Below are 18,505 nucleotides of genomic sequence, written 5' to 3' on the forward strand. Positions count from 1 at the left end.
GTAAAAAACAAAAGGTAATGGAATGCGTACTTTGATTTTGCATATTTGACGCGATAACAAAAAAATGCTGTGATAAATGATAATCCACTTGTTTTCAACATTTTTAAAGTATAAATAAGTTGAAATACTGCCTTTGGGAGTTCCTTTAACGCCGGAAGGTACCCTAAAATCGAACATTAGCTATGTATGTTGAAATATATTTTGAGGTAATTCGGGGAAAGATGACTAAGGTTTTGCATTAAACTTATAAAAATTGAATACATACACATATTTCTAAAACAATTGACGGACTTTATTTGTTTCTATCGTTTTTCAGTTTCATCTGTATAAGCAGCAACTGGCAGTGGTGCCCGAAGGGTCAAAATATTGGGTTGGCAAATAAGTTCTTTCGTTTTTTGTGATTTATTCCACTCTAAAAAACTAATACATATATGTACACTCGTAAAATCCGCAGGCTAATTATCTCGATGAATAAGCATGCGAAGATGGTCCGAGAGTAAATGGTGAAAGTGCGCTTTCGAGTTTCAGCATCGGAGAAGAGGTGAAATTCGATCGGTGCACAGGCGAAATTCTCGATATCGATTAAACGCGGTGACATCGAGATTTAATCTTCTGCGCTCGACTTCGGATTGCTTCGGATCCTCCGCCGTAGCTCGTATAGCTGGTTCCCGGTGCTTGTCGCGTCGGTTTTCCAGCGTGAACCTTCGACGAAAAACTTTCTACCGGACGCGGACGTCTCGGACGAGGACAAGGGATACACGACGACGGAACTTTTGTTGAATGGGCCGCGCATACTCGCCGGGACGGCGCGGCGCTCCGGGCTCATCGATTCCCCGCCAATTACCCACGGATCGTTGATTAATTGCACACTCGGTCGAGTACACGTATTTAGTGTCGGTAGTGAGATCGGCCGTCCTTGGCCGGCGAGTCTTCAGGGTTCTTCTCTCGTAAAGTTCGGGTGTCGTGTGACCATTCACGTGTGCTGAAACCAACGGAGTGCTAGGTCCGTGGCTTTTTAACTTAACAGGGTCCGTTTAAGGAAAAAAAACGGGATGTCGCGGACGGAGCACCGATAGTCTTTGAGCGCAAGGGAGCTCCGACGACAGGATTGACCGACCATAGTTTCTTCTGAACGCTACCAAACGCAATGAAACAATTTACGAAATCTGTTGAGATATTTTATTACTAGGTTGTTGCGTATAAAGTATCCGATTTTAGAAGGCAAATATTAACCATTGGTGCTACAGTAACAAATTGTTTTCAGATATAGCAACGTTTCTAACGTCTGTAAGACGTACGATATTTAAATGTTGGTAAACATTGGTTGGGACAGTGTAGTATATTATCATACGTAAATTTCTTGTCAATTAACCAACTATAAAAATTGGAGGCCCAACGTTCGACATTCGTTGGCAAATTGTCATAAATTTCATCGTAGACCCTGTGTTTGGGATCTGTAGACAAAACCACCAAGCGTATCCGAACCAACTCCCAACCGTTGACCACCGTCAGCCAAACCATAAATGCTACTAGGGAAATGATCCGAGTAAATTTCATTACTCGCAAACATATTACAATGGAAACCAATTCAATCTTCTCAATTTCCGTATATGCAACTTCATAATTTCAATCATTGTAAAATGAAAAACATAAAACCGGTACATTGACCGGTGAGAGTCAGAACGGATGTTCGCTCTCCGTTTGCTTCGGCCTCTGTAAAAGTACAAGATCGAGAAATACCTACGAATGCTTTCGGCATACGATTCGTCGATCGGCACCGCAGAGCACGCTCGAAACACTGCACGATTCAGCGAAGAAGAACTGCAAAAAAAAGCGGACGCAGCGATTTAGAATAATGCTCGCGAAGCGATTCGGTCGGTGTGCCCCGGCTCTTCGCAATTTTATCGGACTGCTTTAATTCCTCCGGTGCTTAATAAACAGGAAACGTCGGCGTACGAAACGCACGAGGCAAACAATTATGAATATTCAATATCATTAACGAGCAAAAGGAACAAGGGGGCGGGACGGTGGGGGGGGGGAAGGAGGGAGTGGATGAAAAAGAAGCTGTTCATTATACACGGTAATTAATATTAAATCGACTATTCATCACGGCGACTGATTCTCGATGAATAATGCGGAAGCGAAGGGTGACGATTGGCGAGAAAAATCGAGCTATACGCACGACTGTCGCGTCGCCTCGGGCGCAAAAATAATTAGCGAACGGAGACGCGTTCATTTTTTATCGAGCCCGTGAACCTCGCGGAATGGGACGAACAATCGGTAATAGGTATTTGTATCGGAAACGCGTTCGCGCACACGCGGGTGAGACAGAGACAGTCTCTCCCGTGACCCATTATAGCTGTATCCACGTTCCGTCGCTATCGTTAATAATGTTTTACCCTTTTCTCTCTCTATCTCCCTTTTTTTCTGGTCGGTAAACTCGAACACTCTCGAATTAGCGCTTCGACAGCTGCTTCAAACGAGAATTAAACGCGAAGATAATTGGAACATAATTAGAGCCCACCTGTTCACTGTGCAGGCCTGCAAAGGATGTCAACTTCGCGGAACTACGATGCCGCAACGGACGAAGAAGTTCGAACAATTATTTTCACGCGTGTCCCTCTTCTTCTCCTTAACGCTCCCGAGTTACGTTAATGATAGATATTCAAAGTTAAAGAGGGTTTAAGCAACGGCAATTTAAGGACGCTATTGAAAAACGATGAAATGTTTGGCTCTTATGGCAGTTAATGGATTGCTCTCGGAGAGGGGTTGTTGAGAAAATAAAGACACAGATTTTGCTTCAAGATACGTTTATTCTTTAGTACCGCCTGTTCAAGGAATTGCGTGTTCGTTCGGTTTGCCGCGAAGCGTTATTTCGTGGCGCAACGTCGACGGAACTTGTTCGTGGTGTCGTACAAAGATCTGGAAGAGTGTATCGACTTACAACTTGAACGTTATAATGTCCGCGACATTCTTGCGGTGGATCGTGTACTCGATTTTCCGTTCTCCTGGGTGCACGTGACCGCCGGACACCTTGTTTATGCGTTCGTCTTCACTTGCCAAACGAGAGCGCACAATCTCGGGAACATGGCGGATCGGGTCCGACGCGTACACACCGAAACTACAGTACAAACGGTGTTCCGTAAACAAATTAGCTGAGCAAACAACGAAGCAACCATTCAACTATGGTACAACGCGTGCAACGCACACAGTGCATTAACATGCGCGCGCGATGTCCGCCGCGACGAATACTTTTTCCACCCTCGCGTCTTCGACCCTCGACCATAGTTGCTCCGTGTTCACGGGACACGTACACACTCATGCCAGTCTTAAGGCACGTGTCCTCTGAGTAATCGAACTATCGCTAGTTGCTCTCCCCAAAGCATTTTCTTTGGAAATGGACACTGCGTTTGAGAATGTTGTTCAACTGTCGGAGGCTAAAAATACTCGAATTTGCTCGGTGGACACGCAACGTGCGAATAAACTCTCAAATGGACACGTACCTTTACTTCGCAACCCTGACGAACGCATACGGTCAGAAAGGGAACAAGGAAACAATGTACAGAACAATGGCAATAAGGCGTGGAGCGGTTTTGTCGAAGAAAAAATACATAGAAAAGGCTGACAAGACGGAAAGAACGAGGAATCGACAGACGGGGAGGGGTTGGAAGAAAACGAAGAGGGAAATAAAGATGCAAAGTGCACGGCACACACGTTCGTACATACGAGATTCTTCCAGTGCACTCTCGGGGCGCACACGCGCGCGCGGTCGTGCGCGTTCCTCGCGCACGTACACACGTAGACGCGCACGCACGCACATGCAGACGCGCGTAGAGACACGTGAACCGGACACGCACAATCACACGCGCATACGTACGGATCGTCGACTTACCTCTTAGCGCAGAAATTCGAGCGGCCAGCCGAACGAAGGCAGAGAAAAGAGGCAGGCGGATGACGACGACGACGACAGCCGCGACGGCGTTGCGTGCGAGAGTGGAGTCGCGACGCCTGGCGTCGGCGTGCGTCGCGGGCGTCGTACGGGCACCGCGCCGCGAAAACAATGGCGTCCCGTGGCGCGGTCCAACAGCAAAGGGTGCCGCCTCCGCGAAGCTCCGCCTATCGGGACCCGTTCCGACCTGGCCGCGAAGCGTTCCCGTCGAGGCGCGAACGCCGCTTTTACAGTTACCCGTTAGCCCGGTGCGCGCTGTCGCTGTCGTTCTCCTGCACGCAGCCCCCACTCTTGGCCGGCGTTCGATGGAGAACACGACGGAGGGAATCCGACCACACCGGCCGTGGTGCCGTGGCTCCACCCAGATGCACGGTTAACACGGAAGTCTCTGGGTACTTGGCGAGGGGGAGGGGGTTGGAATAGGGGGGATGCAGCCCGTCACTCTCGAAGCCAGCTCGTCGTCCGACGAATTTGCCCGGAGGGGCTACACGGGTGCCTTCGTCGGGCTTAGCTGGGCCGTGCGACAGAAAGGGATAGCTTAGCGAGAGCAGTCATAGGCGGATAGAGAGACGGAGAAAGGGGGAGAGGGAGAGAGAAAGAGAGAGGCCGGCCCGATAGAGGGAGATCGTATACAAGGGACGGTAGTAAGGGGTGGGGGTGACGAAATCGTGCGGCAGGGATCTTCGCATGAAGGAAGGCAGACTCTGGTGGTCAATCGGGCGCCGCGCACCGCAGCAGTGACGCGTCACTGCACCCCTGTTTTCGAGTTGCACGTGTTTCTTTCCTCTTGACCGACGCTCTCTCACGTTCGATTCCTCCTTCTCTCGTTTCCTTGGTCAGCTCTCGACGCGATTACCAGCCGCTGTACATCGAATAAACGCGACGCCCGACCCGGAAAACACACACCGTGTTCCCCCCGTTGTTCGTTGATGGGCAAAAAGGTGTCGTTTCGCTACCGCGACACCTTCGTTCATTCACGTTCCGCGGACACCAACGGCACCGTCAGTCCGCCGGAGGGCCTGTACGACCGCAAACACGCCGCCGCGCCGCTTGTGCCCGATATCCGGCCGTTCCTCCTCTGGATCCCCGTAGATCAGAACCGGCGACGCTCCAGTGTGAATTCCGTGACGAGCACGCGCCGCTCACGTTAAACTGTGCATTCTCAGTGATCAGTGAGACCCGTTCGCCGAAGATACGCGGTTCGCTCGTCTTGCCCGCACGAGCGGCAAGCAACCGGCTATAGTCCAGAGAGGATCGTTTAACCAGCAACCGTTTGGCCGCGGTGCGCTTCAAAAGTGCTGTGATCGTCGCGCGGAAGACACGTAGCTGCGGATTGTGCTTTTAGCTGGTGATTGGACCCGGCCTGACCACGGCCATTCTCGACACGGTACGTTTTTTTCTCTCAATCTACAATTGGACCGAAAACATTGCCAAGTGGATACACGAGTCTCTATGGAGCGAGAGTTTTGATAGTTATTATGTCCGAGGGACGAAGGACCGGTGCGAATATCTCGCGTAATTAGAGGTGCAACAGTGATTCGAATTTCCACTCCTTTTCGCGCCAATTGATAAAGAGCGTTGTATAGTATATGTGGGATGAATGGTGAAATTTATTTCTATAAATTACAAATAAGAACACGGCACGGATGAAGAACAAAAACAAAACGTAACACTGACTGACAAAATTATAATCGCTCTCGCGCTAGACAAATTAAACCGCTCTCGTCGCTTGATCGCACTTTCGCTCGCGATGGTCGCAATCGCTCTGCATTTGAATAAATTCGCTCACGCTCTCGATACACTCTTTCGCTCGCACATCCGAACATACATACACATACGTTTAACGACACACTTTACTTTGGGTTGTTGTCGCCGCTCTTTGTTTCGGCCGTTAGGTGACAACTCGCGATCGACGCGACGGTTCCGCGGCAGAAATACGTAACGGACGCCGAATTACGATGTTTGAAACGCGTATGTCGTTGCTTGCTTTTTCACGCGTGGACTGCGCGCACAAATACAAAATTAACGAAGGTGTAGTACAGGAAGTTTGCGAAGCATTCGATTCCGTCGGCAATAGTTCATCGTTTTCGCATTATTAAATCCACATAAAAAGTCGCGTTCGAAAGTGTTCCTTTCAGTGTTATTACGTTGTTGTACATATTTACACATACATACAGTATTGCGGATGTGAAATCATTCGCCACGAGCAACGAATTTTGCTAAAATACGGCGCATTGAAAATCACCGTCGGCTCGGTCGAGATCTCGAGTATACATATGTAGAGATATATTCGCATTATAAGGTTGACAGTACTCATTCCTCTACACGTTGTTGACTTTATTGTAGATTTTTAACAGTTCACAAATTTCTATTGGTTATATAACACTTTTGTGCGCTTCGTCTTTGTATTCGAATACTTGCACACTTTCTAGCAAAATTCAGTGAGGCGCTTCTTAAACTCTTAATAAAAATTAACAAAATTCGTTGCACAAAGAGTTAACGTTCTCGAAAAAGTCAATTCTTCGAGTAAAATAATGTCACGTAAAGTGTACTCACTGTTGTGTCAATTTCCTCATTTTCATTGAATCCAATCATTCTCTTTTTTTCTGTCGGGATTCAGAGTGCCGCCGTCGGCCGCGGGAAACTGTAATGAACCCGGCTAGACGTAATAAGTGGAAAGCCCGGGGTAGCTCGACGCTTAGTGACAAATTGCTGCTGCCACAATGGCGCTGTTGACGCTCCAATATCTCATTGTGATCGCGAAAAAAACGCTGTCAACCGAAAGTGAATTGCATCCGATTTATTTCGCGGTAGGGTGCGATTAAATAACGCCGCCGGGCCCTTTATTGTTTGCCAATAAAATCCACCGAACACTCTAAACATTGCACACCTTTTGTGTGTAACACGGGAACATTATTTATATTAAATTAGTCGAACGAACGCATATTGTTCGAATACAATTTTCCCAACGCGTTCGGTCGCACTGTGCGCGGGCGATATTGCTTCTCAACAATTGCGATCTGAAAACTGAAACGGAGAATCAGAACGTTATATAACTTTTTGTTAAAATTGTAAACGAAATTTCCTTTCGCGTCCCCTGTGTTTCCGCTGAAACATGAAAATCGGCTGGGGCCTCTACATTCTCCGTCCGTTTCGCGCTGATTGGGCTTCCGTCGGCGATATTTTCATCTCATTATACTTTCAACATTTCGGAACGGAGGCTGAGCGAGTATATTTCGACCGAATGAAACAAATTTCTCCTTTATGAATAATTTATACGCACCGTCGGCGTCGGCCGAATTAGGGATCGCGAGAGCGCGGTGAAGGTACGGCGCGGCGCGGCGCGGGTCACGTCCGCGAACACACCTGTCCGCCTTTATTATTTTTACGCGGACAGAGGGGAAAAAGAAACATCGCGCTCATTGAAAGTGATACAATCTCGGAAAATAACAGATGTCCCCTCGGTCCTCGAGTGCTCGGCAAAGAAAGCCTCCGCGAGTACCTCAGGAGATTTCACGGTAAGCCCTTTGTTGTACTTGAAACGCTCGAGGGCGACGAGACGACCGGCGGCAGCGGCAGCGCGGCGACGCTCGTAGAGAAAATTCACCGATTCGAATTATTTACTAATTCCGTGCACCTTTCCCCCGTCGTTCTTTCCACTGAATTACGACGACGAGAACGGAAATTAATCCGCGCGCACGCGAGTGCCCGCCCGATCGAAAAATCGCGCGTTTAACTTATGGCCATTCGCTAAACACGACGAGATCGAGATACGAGATCCTTACACGCGTTCTCTAAGTGTTGCGTTCTTGTAGTTTGATGCGTAGAATTAACTACCGACGTAGATATTGTTTTGTCTAGCTAGTCGTAGCAGAATCGAGATCGTATCTCGACGCGCCTATCGGCACACCAAATCTTCAAGGCTTGATCTTCGTTACCCTTCTTCGGCACAATGCTTGAGAATAATGGTACAAATGCCATTATTCCAGCAGAAAATATCATACCCCTTCATCTCTGTTTCTTAGCGGTTTAATGTGCAACTATTCAACAATAAACTCATTGCGGCAACTTTTCATTCGTCATAATGTCTTCTCGATCCAAGCAGAATTTATATCATCCGAAAGTACGCTGAAATGAATTGTCTTCTCGGGCAAAGCAGAGTTTGAATCATCTAAAATTGTGTTAGAATTTATTCTCCTGATTATTATATGTATTCTGCTTTTCTCCTCCACAAGTTGATGAGTCTATCTGTTGATTTATGAAACGACATGTTTAGAGATGTTTTCTTGCGTTCATCGTTAATGTCATTTCAACTCATTCCAGAGTTGGTCATTGTTCGAATGAGTTTCAATTTGTTTAAAATCCCACGAGCAGATTATATCACCTATTTAGATTTTGTTTCTAATTTTGTTTCTGTCGCGTTTCGGTAGTTTTTGCCTCACCGACGATATCAGCTCGCGCGAGTTCGATGACAACCGGCGAGGTAATCAACCGAGTTTGTTACCTCGCCGTGTCGGTAGTTCCTCGAAACTCGTTATTATTGTCCTGTGGGCCTTTCATATCCTTTTCTCCTTATGTCAAATCCGTTACCTTAATTCCTCTGTCTCCCGTGCAGCATCGTTTGTTAGGTCGCTGCCTTAATAAACGTTGATGCGACCCTAGAAACCGATGACCCACCAAACTCTAAAGAGAGCTGCGTTTTGCGTTCGTACTCAGACTTATCATCTCACGATTTTTAGCATCTTCTTCTTCATTCTTTTTCTTCAGTATTATAGGTATTATAATCTTCCTGATTTTCCCCCATCGTTTCACTCTGTCCATCTTCCTTCGAGACGCACCTCGTCTCATTCGTCTTTAGTTTACACATTATTCAAACAACTTTATTCGTATCTTCGACTTAATCACTTTTGCCCAACTTTGCTGTATTCGCACGACAAAGCATTGCAGCGAGCTAAGATAGCACGAAAAATTAGAAAAATTGTTCCTGCAAGTGTACATATACATATAGTAAAGTGAATTTTTTATATTTTACGTGTCGTCTTCGGAAAGAAAACAGTTTTTAGCGACGAATGTATCCGACAGTTGCTACACAGTACGGATGCTAAGTGCGACGACAAATGGCAGACAAATTGGCAATGATTCAGCTATGTTGCCGAGACATCGCCTAAAGGTTACTCTCCTCCTTTGCAACGAAATTCTTCGAAAAGATCTGACGTTCCATGGTCGTATGCTTTCGTCAAGAGCGGCGCGCAGCTTTTCTTCCGCCTACCCTTGCAACCTATATGTATTCGCCAGTCTTTAAATAGTGAGATAGCAATTTCGTCTTTATTTACCGTGGCACGTCGACCGGAAATCGTCAGGCATTAGGTTAATGTACAAAAATCTCAGCGTCTTTAATGATCCCCCTTCGGCAGGTTCTTTGCGCGGCCGTCATTAACGAGGCCGCGGGATCACAAGATTTCTCGTGGAAGCGCTTTTGTCGAAAGGAAAAGTGTTCCCGCGTACCCGCTAATTGCAAATCGACCGTCGAGAATGTCGTTACACTGTCTGCCGTTGCTTTGAGACACCACCTCGCCGTTTTTCCTTTCCCAAAGCTACCCCGTTTTGGCCCGGCGTCGGCGAAATCTCGCCGCTACATAATTTTTCGTGCAAAACGCCACCGGAACGCGATATTAAGTAATTTAATGCGTGGCAGCTTCTTCTAAACCTTGCCACAGACGACGAAGGAGCCGAGTAATTAGTGAACTTCTCGCGGTCTCGTTTAATGTCTACGGGGAAGTTTGAACTTCCCGCTTGTTTCGCTCCGACGGTCGCTATTGCTCGCGAAATAATACATTTTATTCGATTTCAATAAGCTCCGGCCGCGCATTAAATTCTCCTTTCACAGAATTTGACATCACCTACACGAAATTCTCACTCAAAATCGCAACAGCGATTTCGCTCTTTGTGCAGACATATTTCAATGAAATCGAAAAAGTTGACGGGGAGAGAATACGTGAAGTTTTTCCCCATTCAATACGGCCAACCCCGACAGAAGTTTGCCCTCGACGAAACGTCTTTATTTGTAATCTATTATTTTTCCATTGATCCGTTCACGGCGCGACGAGCAGGTAAATAATCGGAAAACAATGCACTCGACGGGGAGCGTCCGCGTTCCGTCACATTCCTCCGTTACCTTAATAAGCGTATCTATTAGAGCCGCATTACGTTAAGCGATCGTACTTTTCTCTCCGGTATACAAAGCGATCGCGCCGGGATAGTAGCCCATAATCAGTCGACGATGTAGCACAGCTTGCATATTTTGATCGAGTCGGATCGTTTATGGACTTCTCTCTCTCTCTCTCTCTCTCTCTCTCTCTTCCTTATTCTTCCTTATTCTTCCCTCTCGGCTCCCGTGTTCGCGACGTTCCCCACGACCAGGATGAAAGGAGCTAATGATCTACGAACCGGGCCGAATGATAATTAACACTGGTCGTAACTGCGGCGTGATTAACTATGACGAACGAAAGCGACGGTGGAATGCGCGTAGGTGTACCGGCGCTGCTGTTGTAAACCCGCCTTCAGAGGTATCTCGATCGCCAAAGAGGGTATTACTGTCGATGTAAACACCAATCTGACCGCAAGAATCCCGGCCACGGGAGTTTAAATTACACGGCTGTTCGGGAAAGCTTCTTGCCCAGAGCGGAACGAACGATTTCGCGACGATCGATTCTCGAGCATGAGCTTTTAGAAATCATTTTGGAAATGCGACCGATCCGAAACAAACAATGGCAATGGCTGACCATGTTTTCTTTCTTCGTCTGATTAGACCTCTATATTTTCTGTTCTACATTTTCTTCTGAATGCCCGCTTTTTGCAGCTGTCATCTATGACAAAAATGAGTAGGCGTAATTTAAAGAAAATAAAGTTCCATTTCACTCCAGTTTGTCGCAATTCAGGTAAGAAATTTTTACTTGGCATAAAGATCCGCAGTCTATTGATTAGGTACAATATTGCGAATAATGGTACAGCCATTTTTAGTGGTGACTGTGAGTCGCCACTCAACTGTTAAGAGTTAATGTATAGGTGTTGCTCCACTCGAACAGCTTTTTCGAGATAATGTAGATTACGTGCTTATGTGATTGATCAACTACATGAAATAGAATTAACTGTGTTCAAGGTTTGATTTACCTCGGTATTGGATTAAACGAAAGTTAACTGGACGGTTTACGGGAGAGGGCGACGATCGAAAGAGAGAACGTTGAAAGTATATTGCGGCAAGAGTTTGCAGGAGAACTCGGAAAACTGTATTTCGCCGGGAACCCTAATTATTTTACAAGTGTTCGCAACTGTTTACCGGAGTTTCTGACCGAATTTAACGTTGACCCCTCTGTCCACTCTCTCGTGTACAGTGTATAGCACGTATAGTCAGGACCGCGAGGTTCAAGACTAATGTGTCTCTACTTGCACAGGTCGGCGGACGTGCAAGCACGTAGGGCAAGTTAGCAAATTAGCCTTCGCCTATTTTCCGAGCGTAACGCGGATTTAACATTTAATTATTCGCGTATCAAATGCTAATAAAAGGAATCGCTAAAACACGCGCGCGCCCAACGAACAGTTGTTTTGTTTGCTTCTTTTGATTGTGGGGGGGGGGCGGGGATTTTTTTTCTCGGGGAATTCACTATCGCGTACGAGCGCGTCGAGATGTCGCGTTTTGTCGACGATAAATTCGTGCGGAGACGTGATCCAGACGCGGCGCGGCGCGGCGTTACGCGGAAAAAAGAAAGAGAGAAAAATGACCAGAAATATAGCGGCTGCACCGGGGATGTTTATTATTCGTCGTGGCGTTATTTATTTTCTGGGCGCACCTCGAACATTTGCTTTTGGCGAACCAGTTTCGACGGTGCCAATATTTGCCCCGTTTCGCGCACGATAATCCCCTGAATTATGTTCTTTGAAGCGGCGACCGTTTGTACGCGTGAAAGGGCGCGTGAAAGAGCGTGCAGAAGTACGCGGGGATCAATCGAGTTTTCATGATTTACACATTGGCTTATGAAAGCGCTCGCAACAATATCGAAGTTATTCCGACCGGGCGCCGGTTTCGACGTTTCACGCGGAAACATTGATCAGCCTTTACGCGGATCCCAGGCCGACGGCTCGCGAAATTTAACCTTCTATTCCCTTCCAGCGGTGTTTCAAACGCGCGTTTAACGCATCGCGATTATGAATCCGACAGATTTATTGGACCGCCTGCTTCGTAACAGTTCCTGTACAGTTGGCCAGTTTTTTTTTATTTTATGCACGCCGACGATTTATGGAAGTTACGCGCGGTCCTTGCGCTCAATCTCGACGCGATGTTTTAGAACAGATGAGAGAGGAAGATTGTTCAACGGATTTCGAGATTTTCCGTCGAGTTACACAGAGTTTACACGGTCGTTAGAAAAATGTTACTTTATCACTGCTTTAATATCTTTTCGTAAGATATTCCACTTCGGATGTGAAAGGAAGAAATTGATTTTTATCGGGAAAATATTAGGTTGCTGCTTATGAAATGTCCGATTTTAGAATGCAAATGTTGCAGTGCGTTTGACAGGTTCACTGCACGTCACTTTGAGGTACAAAGCTTACGATCCTGTCTTCAATTTTAATACACATACATATACATTTCCTTTTAAATAGATATGATTTCAACGTCAAACGGTGCGATTGTCTTTATGTATGTGTGGAGAAACAACACATTGACTATAAGGCATTATGTGATATTTGGTGAAAATGTGGTGACTAATCAATATACTGCGGATTTTATGCATTTATGGCAAAAATGAGTTAATGCAATTTAAAACGGTAGAAAGGTTACAATGAGATTTAAGAGTGCTAATTTTATTTTTCTCAGCTTGTTAAAATGATTAAAGTAAGAATAAAAAACTGTTCATGTGGCTCCAGTCACTGGCAATTGGTGCAAGCAATTTTTATTTTGCATAAAGATCCGCAGTCTACAACGATTACGACGCTCTATTCGTTGATAGTAGAAATTTGAACTACGAAATGACAATCTTGTAAATAAAGCATGTGAGTGACCAAAAAATTCAATTTCTACCATAATACGATCAAAGAAACGTGTGATTCTTCGATCAATAAGAAATAGTTGCGGTTGTTTAACGTTACTATTCAAAATCGGACATTTTATTTGCAACAGCCTAATAAAACGGTTAATTTGGAAATGCTGACATCGTAAGTCAGAGATGGAACTTTTAACAGAAACGTGAAAGGAAATGTGAAATTTCTCCTTTAGTCGAGACTCGAATCGAGTTAACTTGAAAATGACTAGGTCACAGATAGACATAGTTATCCCTATTTAATTTATCTTTCGCATACCATTGACAGTCTAGCACCTTCACCTTTGGAGACCTTCGAGTTACATTGTTCTGTGGCACTCGGTCTCCGCGGTTATCGGTATGCATCGCATCCTCTATTATCGCATCCTCTTTTTAATTAATTAATGCTGACGGGAGTTAGAAATCGTCTGCGTTTCCCAGCATCGTTCGCCGGCGTTCTGTCGCTTGGCCAACAAGCCCCATTGTTCACGAAACCTGGCAAGGTGTCGAAATTGTTTCACTTCTTATTTTTCCCTCCTTCGCTCGATGTTGAAACGAGCTCGTCGCTCAAACCTGCCTGTCTGTCTTATGGAAATTCTAATAATCGAACCATTGCGCGCCCAAGCACGTGCAAAATTCGAGAAACGAGCGGCGGCGGCGGCGCGGCGGCCGTGTAGGAACTTTCCTGCGCGCGACAAATTGCGAAAACTCGCTGGAAATCAAGTTCGAGTGAAAGAAATCGCTCAAACGTGACATCCTCCATCAACGTTTAATCGTTCGGTCCACTTGACACGCAATTCTTGTGCTCGGAGCGTTCGCGTTCCACCGTAGTTGCGGAAATGAAGTTTTAACGAGAGACGCAGAGCGTCGTCGGTGAAACACAAAACGTCCGCCAATATGGCGCCGTGCCGCGCGCGCGCGCTGCAAAAACTGAATTCATCGAGAGAAACACGGTTAGCAAGATTTATTTCTTCCGTCTCGGCAGCACGAAATATCGAATCGCTGTTCGTTTTAATGAAGCGGTAGTATACATACATCGTATGTATAATCTCAATTCGTAATACCGACCGTCCTGTTTGTTTCTCAAAAATGACGGAAGGCGTTACGGACCGAACAAATTCACACGCAGGAATTTCGAATAACGAAATCCAGATTTCAATGAACCCAGAGACGAGTGTCCTCTTTTTTTTATTTATTTTTTAAGTTACAGCAACCCCTCACAAGCTGATCATTAGCAACTACACATTTGTACATGGGTGGTCGTTTGTTAGATTTGATTAATTAATTTTGTACGTTCCATGAAATTGATTAGGTTTTCACGGGAGTCGTGTAGTTCGTCAATGCGTCGAACACCGAATGCGTAATAGTACTAAAATGCGTAAAGCGACTAAACGTAGATTCGTTTGTCAGGTATTTTAACTTCGTTAGGAGGAAAGATGAGCTTCGTACAGTGTTCAGGGAAGTGGTTACTGAGGACAATAGATCGTGTAAACGAAGCAAGTCACTTTGTATTTAAAGGAAGGCACAAGGGGGTACATATGTAGCTATGTATGTATTCGGTTTGAAATAGATGGTCCAAACAGAAGCGCGTGCCCCGTTTGATGTGAATACTCATCAACAGTTGCGGAGGAACAGCGAGGAGAGCTTTTGCTTGTAAATCTTATGCATTAGTCTACCGTCCTTGTTATTTCCCGTTGTCGTAGTCGCGAGACTGCAGTGTAGTTATAACATATTTATTTCTCGCGCGACTTTCACCCATCCCATTGCTTCATGTTTAATTCTATTTTGCTACGGAGATAATTATATATAACATAAATATAAATGATATAATAAGCGCTTTGATAAAAGCATCTTTGGCCTTGTGCTCGTAAATTTCTTCGCCACGAGGAGAAATCGTTGCGGCAGACTTTGTTGCATAGTTCCTCTGTAAAATTCTTTTAGCGATTGCATAGAGCTAATCTAAACTCGTCTAAATGCAAAAAACTCAACTCAAACTTGTTATTTTTATAAAGCTATTTTTGTAAAGTTATTTTTTAAACGTCGAGGAGACTTGAATATGTTCAAAAAGATGTTCATTTTTTAAATTTAGAAACACTTCAACATTTGCTCTAACAGTTGGCGCAATCTTTTCAACTTACTGCTCATCATTCATTCGCTGCGATTAACGGTTTTGAAATTGCTTAATAGCTTAAATGGATATTTATTTGTTGTAGTTTCAAAGAAATGGTCAAATTACAGTGATTTTAGGAATGTGTACATGTATTTTGGAGATTGACTTCCATGATTTTGCAATATACTAGGTTACTGTTCCAATTTTTACTGCCGTATAAAATATGGTAGGTGTTCACTTACCTTTCGAACTATAATTATGCAAACATTTAGTGCTATCACCGGCCAATGCACTCGCTATAGCCGCGCTCTAATTGGTCCGTGTTTTTCATTGATAACTCCTTCACAAAGCCACGGAGATTTTCGCGAAGGACAAAGTTACTTCAAATGACCTGAGGGATCATCCATTTCAAGAAAGTACAACATTTTTGGGACACCCTGTAGAAAGAAAAGTCATATTAACCCCTTGCCGTACTTTTTCTTTTACAGTTACAGTGATTAGAACGTCTTTATGCACAAAAATGTCGTACTAGTGAAAAGAAAATGTGTACTTTTTGTATAGCTACATTTATTTTGATGCTTAAATATTGATTACAAACAAATCAAATTTTATTTCATCTAAAATGGAACGCGTAACATTCATATTTGTAAGACTTTGTTAAGAACCTTCATCACACGAGTCTGGCTTGTCAAAGTAATACAGCAAGGGGTTAAAAAAGAATCTTCTTATTTATTTTTTTTTTCTTTTAAATCATCGAACAAAAGGGGAAATTTCGTATTCGGTAAAGTTCATTGCTTGAATAAAAAGAATTATAGGTTTTATTTCACATTAAAATACCGAAATTACTTTCTTGCCAACCCAATATAAATAAAAGCGTGGAGCGCTCACGAAGATTACGTTAATATAGTTTAGCGCTCCACGCTTTTATTTTTATAGTCACTAAATGTCATGATTTTATTTAAATTTATATTAAATTTTTCTATCTATTCCGACACTAATTTTATACCAGAAGAAATTTTTGAACTAATTGCTCAACATTTTGGGGAAAAATATCATTAATCATTTAACTGGATTCGGTATTTTATGGAGAACCATGAACAAAAATTTTCCCCTTTTTAGTGCATTTTAATATAAGCGTGGTTTTTAAAAAGTTTTTTTACATATTTTATTAACTTATAGTAGATTAATAAATACAAGCTAGAGAAATTTCGCTCATATTATAATAAAAATAACCAGTATATGCGCTTGCCCCGTTTACGAACTTACCCCGCCGCTTCATCTTGTGTTGTGTTTCATTGCAACGGAGTATATTCGTCGGGAAACGTAACGCGTCGATTGTAACCGCGGCGCGGCGTGGCGCGAGCGTTGAGAGGTGCGAGAAAAGTTGATGCTATATAGATTGTTTTTCTGTTTGCAGCATTGTGTTAGCGTGGCCGGAGGTGGCGGCGGAGGTGGAGGTGGTGGCGGTGGGACGGTCGCCGGCAGTCGGCTGAACCTACACCTTCGTTCCTGCGGAGGCAGCGGTGGCGGTGCCGGCATCGCCGGAAGTGACAGCGCTTCGGATTACCCGCCAAGCGCTGCGGCAGCGCGGAGCCGGGAAGCGGCGGCGGCGGCGCTGCACGCGGCAAGGACCCTGTTGGGCGCGGGGGTGGCTAACCCTTGCTCACCCACCCCCGAACCGCCCTTCTGGAAGATGCCACATAAAGGTTGGTCGAACGAGCCTGTTTGTTTACACTACCCGGTGGAATTCGAGAGTTGCTTCTGTCCCTCTCGCGCTCTTACCTCAGCCTTGTTCCCTCGAAACTGACGCGCAGAGTGCTTAGCAGAGTGGTCCTTAACTACACGGCTGAAACATTTCTTTTCAAATTTTTCTTGTCTCACCCCCCGAAAAGCTATACGTATCTACATATATTTTTTACAGTAAATCCTCCTGTAACGCGGACCAAAAATTGCCATTTGATTTCGATCTTTAACCCTTTGCAGTCGGAGCTACTTTTGAACTCGGAAATTAAACATTTCTTCTGACCTAGAATAATTCCTTCCTATATGATTTTTTCGATTTTGACGATATTAAATTGATGTTTAATTAAAATATGTCTAACATATTTAAAAATGTAAACAATATTCTGAATAATGGTACTGCAATTTTTAATGGTGCTCCATTATTCATCACTCGATTGCTAAGAGTTAATTTAGTTTGATTTGATTTTCGGTACGAATTAATCGCGTTATAGGAGGGTCGACTGTATATTGTACATATTGATACATTTCAATTCTTTTCATCTGTCTACTATTTAAAATTCCGGCTACTCGTTTTTAGTGATAAATGAATTCACTTTTTCCCGTCGAAGCACTCGGAAACGCAGGTTAATCGTAGTGCACTTAATCGCCACACTAATTGTAAGACCAGTGTCCTCACTCTACCTTCCCACTTCTACGACGTTATACTCCACGCTTCCGCCGCTGTCCGGTCACGTGACGACGATCCGTTTCAGTCATGCATGTGTCCGGTAATGGCAGAGAGAGGGGGTAACTTTGTCCCCTCAATTCGTACTCCTTCCCCGAGAATTCACCCGTTTAGAAAAAGTAAGCGCGGATGGAAAAGATATTGGTGTGTTAGGATATTTTTTGTCACGTTGTTTTCTCCTGCCATGCCGGCGCGGCGCGGCGTAAGATTTACGTGTGAGCCCGTTCTATCGACCGCGTTCTGCTCGTCGTCGCCGGGAATAGAGATCAGTCTATCTATCTAATAGTTCGCTTATCGCGTGGAACGGTTTCAAAGGAATATAGCTGTTCTATCGAGCATCGCGGCGCGCGATCGCTTGAAATTGCTTTCCTCGGCGGACATCGCGTGTATCGTTGCGCGTTCAGGCTTTTCACCCTGTAAACAAGTTTCACGCGTAAAATCTATCTTAGGCGCATCTATAATTAATCCTAGTTATTCCACTACATCTATAAATAAAGAGAAAGAGAGAAAAATTCAGATGAATCGCGACTCAAACTAACTTTCAACCCTTAACTGGTATATGTATATGTATATTGGGGTTTCCTATGATCTTAACATATTACCGACCGGTAATTATTGCATAATTTTGAAGAATCTATCGTACATGGCTAAACACTTTTTAATGGAACCTTCAATAACAACAGGAATTTTCATTATGAACCAACAAGTCACCCTTAATGACAACATCTAATACATTCATTTATTATAAGATTGTAATGTAGAAGAAAATGTCTATCGTCGCCATCCTTATCAATAAGAAGATGAGTCATTTACACGGTGAAAATGGTGCTTATCAGATGTTCATATTTAAACGCTTTGTCCGACTACAATTTTTTGAAACATTCAATTAATCTTATCGTTTTTAA

At 44.5% G+C, this 18,505-nt stretch overlaps 1 protein-coding gene across 2 annotated transcripts in view; it reads left to right on the forward strand.

Annotated features, from left to right (window-relative positions):
* Nucleotides 1-4,431: 4,431 nt before the first annotated feature.
* Toy (paired box 6 protein twin of eyeless) overlaps nt 4,432-18,505 on the forward strand; it is a 61,799-nt gene continuing 47,725 nt past the window's right edge. Inside the window, exons 1-2 of one of the 2 annotated variants that reach the window (XM_076439364.1) lie at nt 4,432-5,336; nt 16,551-16,839. In XM_076439364.1, coding sequence (XP_076295479.1) covers nt 16,827-16,839 — 13 coding nt within the window. In that variant the 5' untranslated portion in view covers nt 4,432-5,336; nt 16,551-16,826. The remainder of the gene's footprint in view (nt 5,337-16,550; nt 16,840-18,505) is intronic. The other variant, XM_076439363.1, reaches the window with a different exon arrangement.

Source organism: Lasioglossum baleicum, chromosome 15 (assembly GCF_051020765.1).
Source record: "Lasioglossum baleicum chromosome 15, iyLasBale1, whole genome shotgun sequence".
In the NCBI taxonomy this organism is placed as follows: Eukaryota; Metazoa; Arthropoda; class Insecta; order Hymenoptera; family Halictidae; genus Lasioglossum; species Lasioglossum baleicum.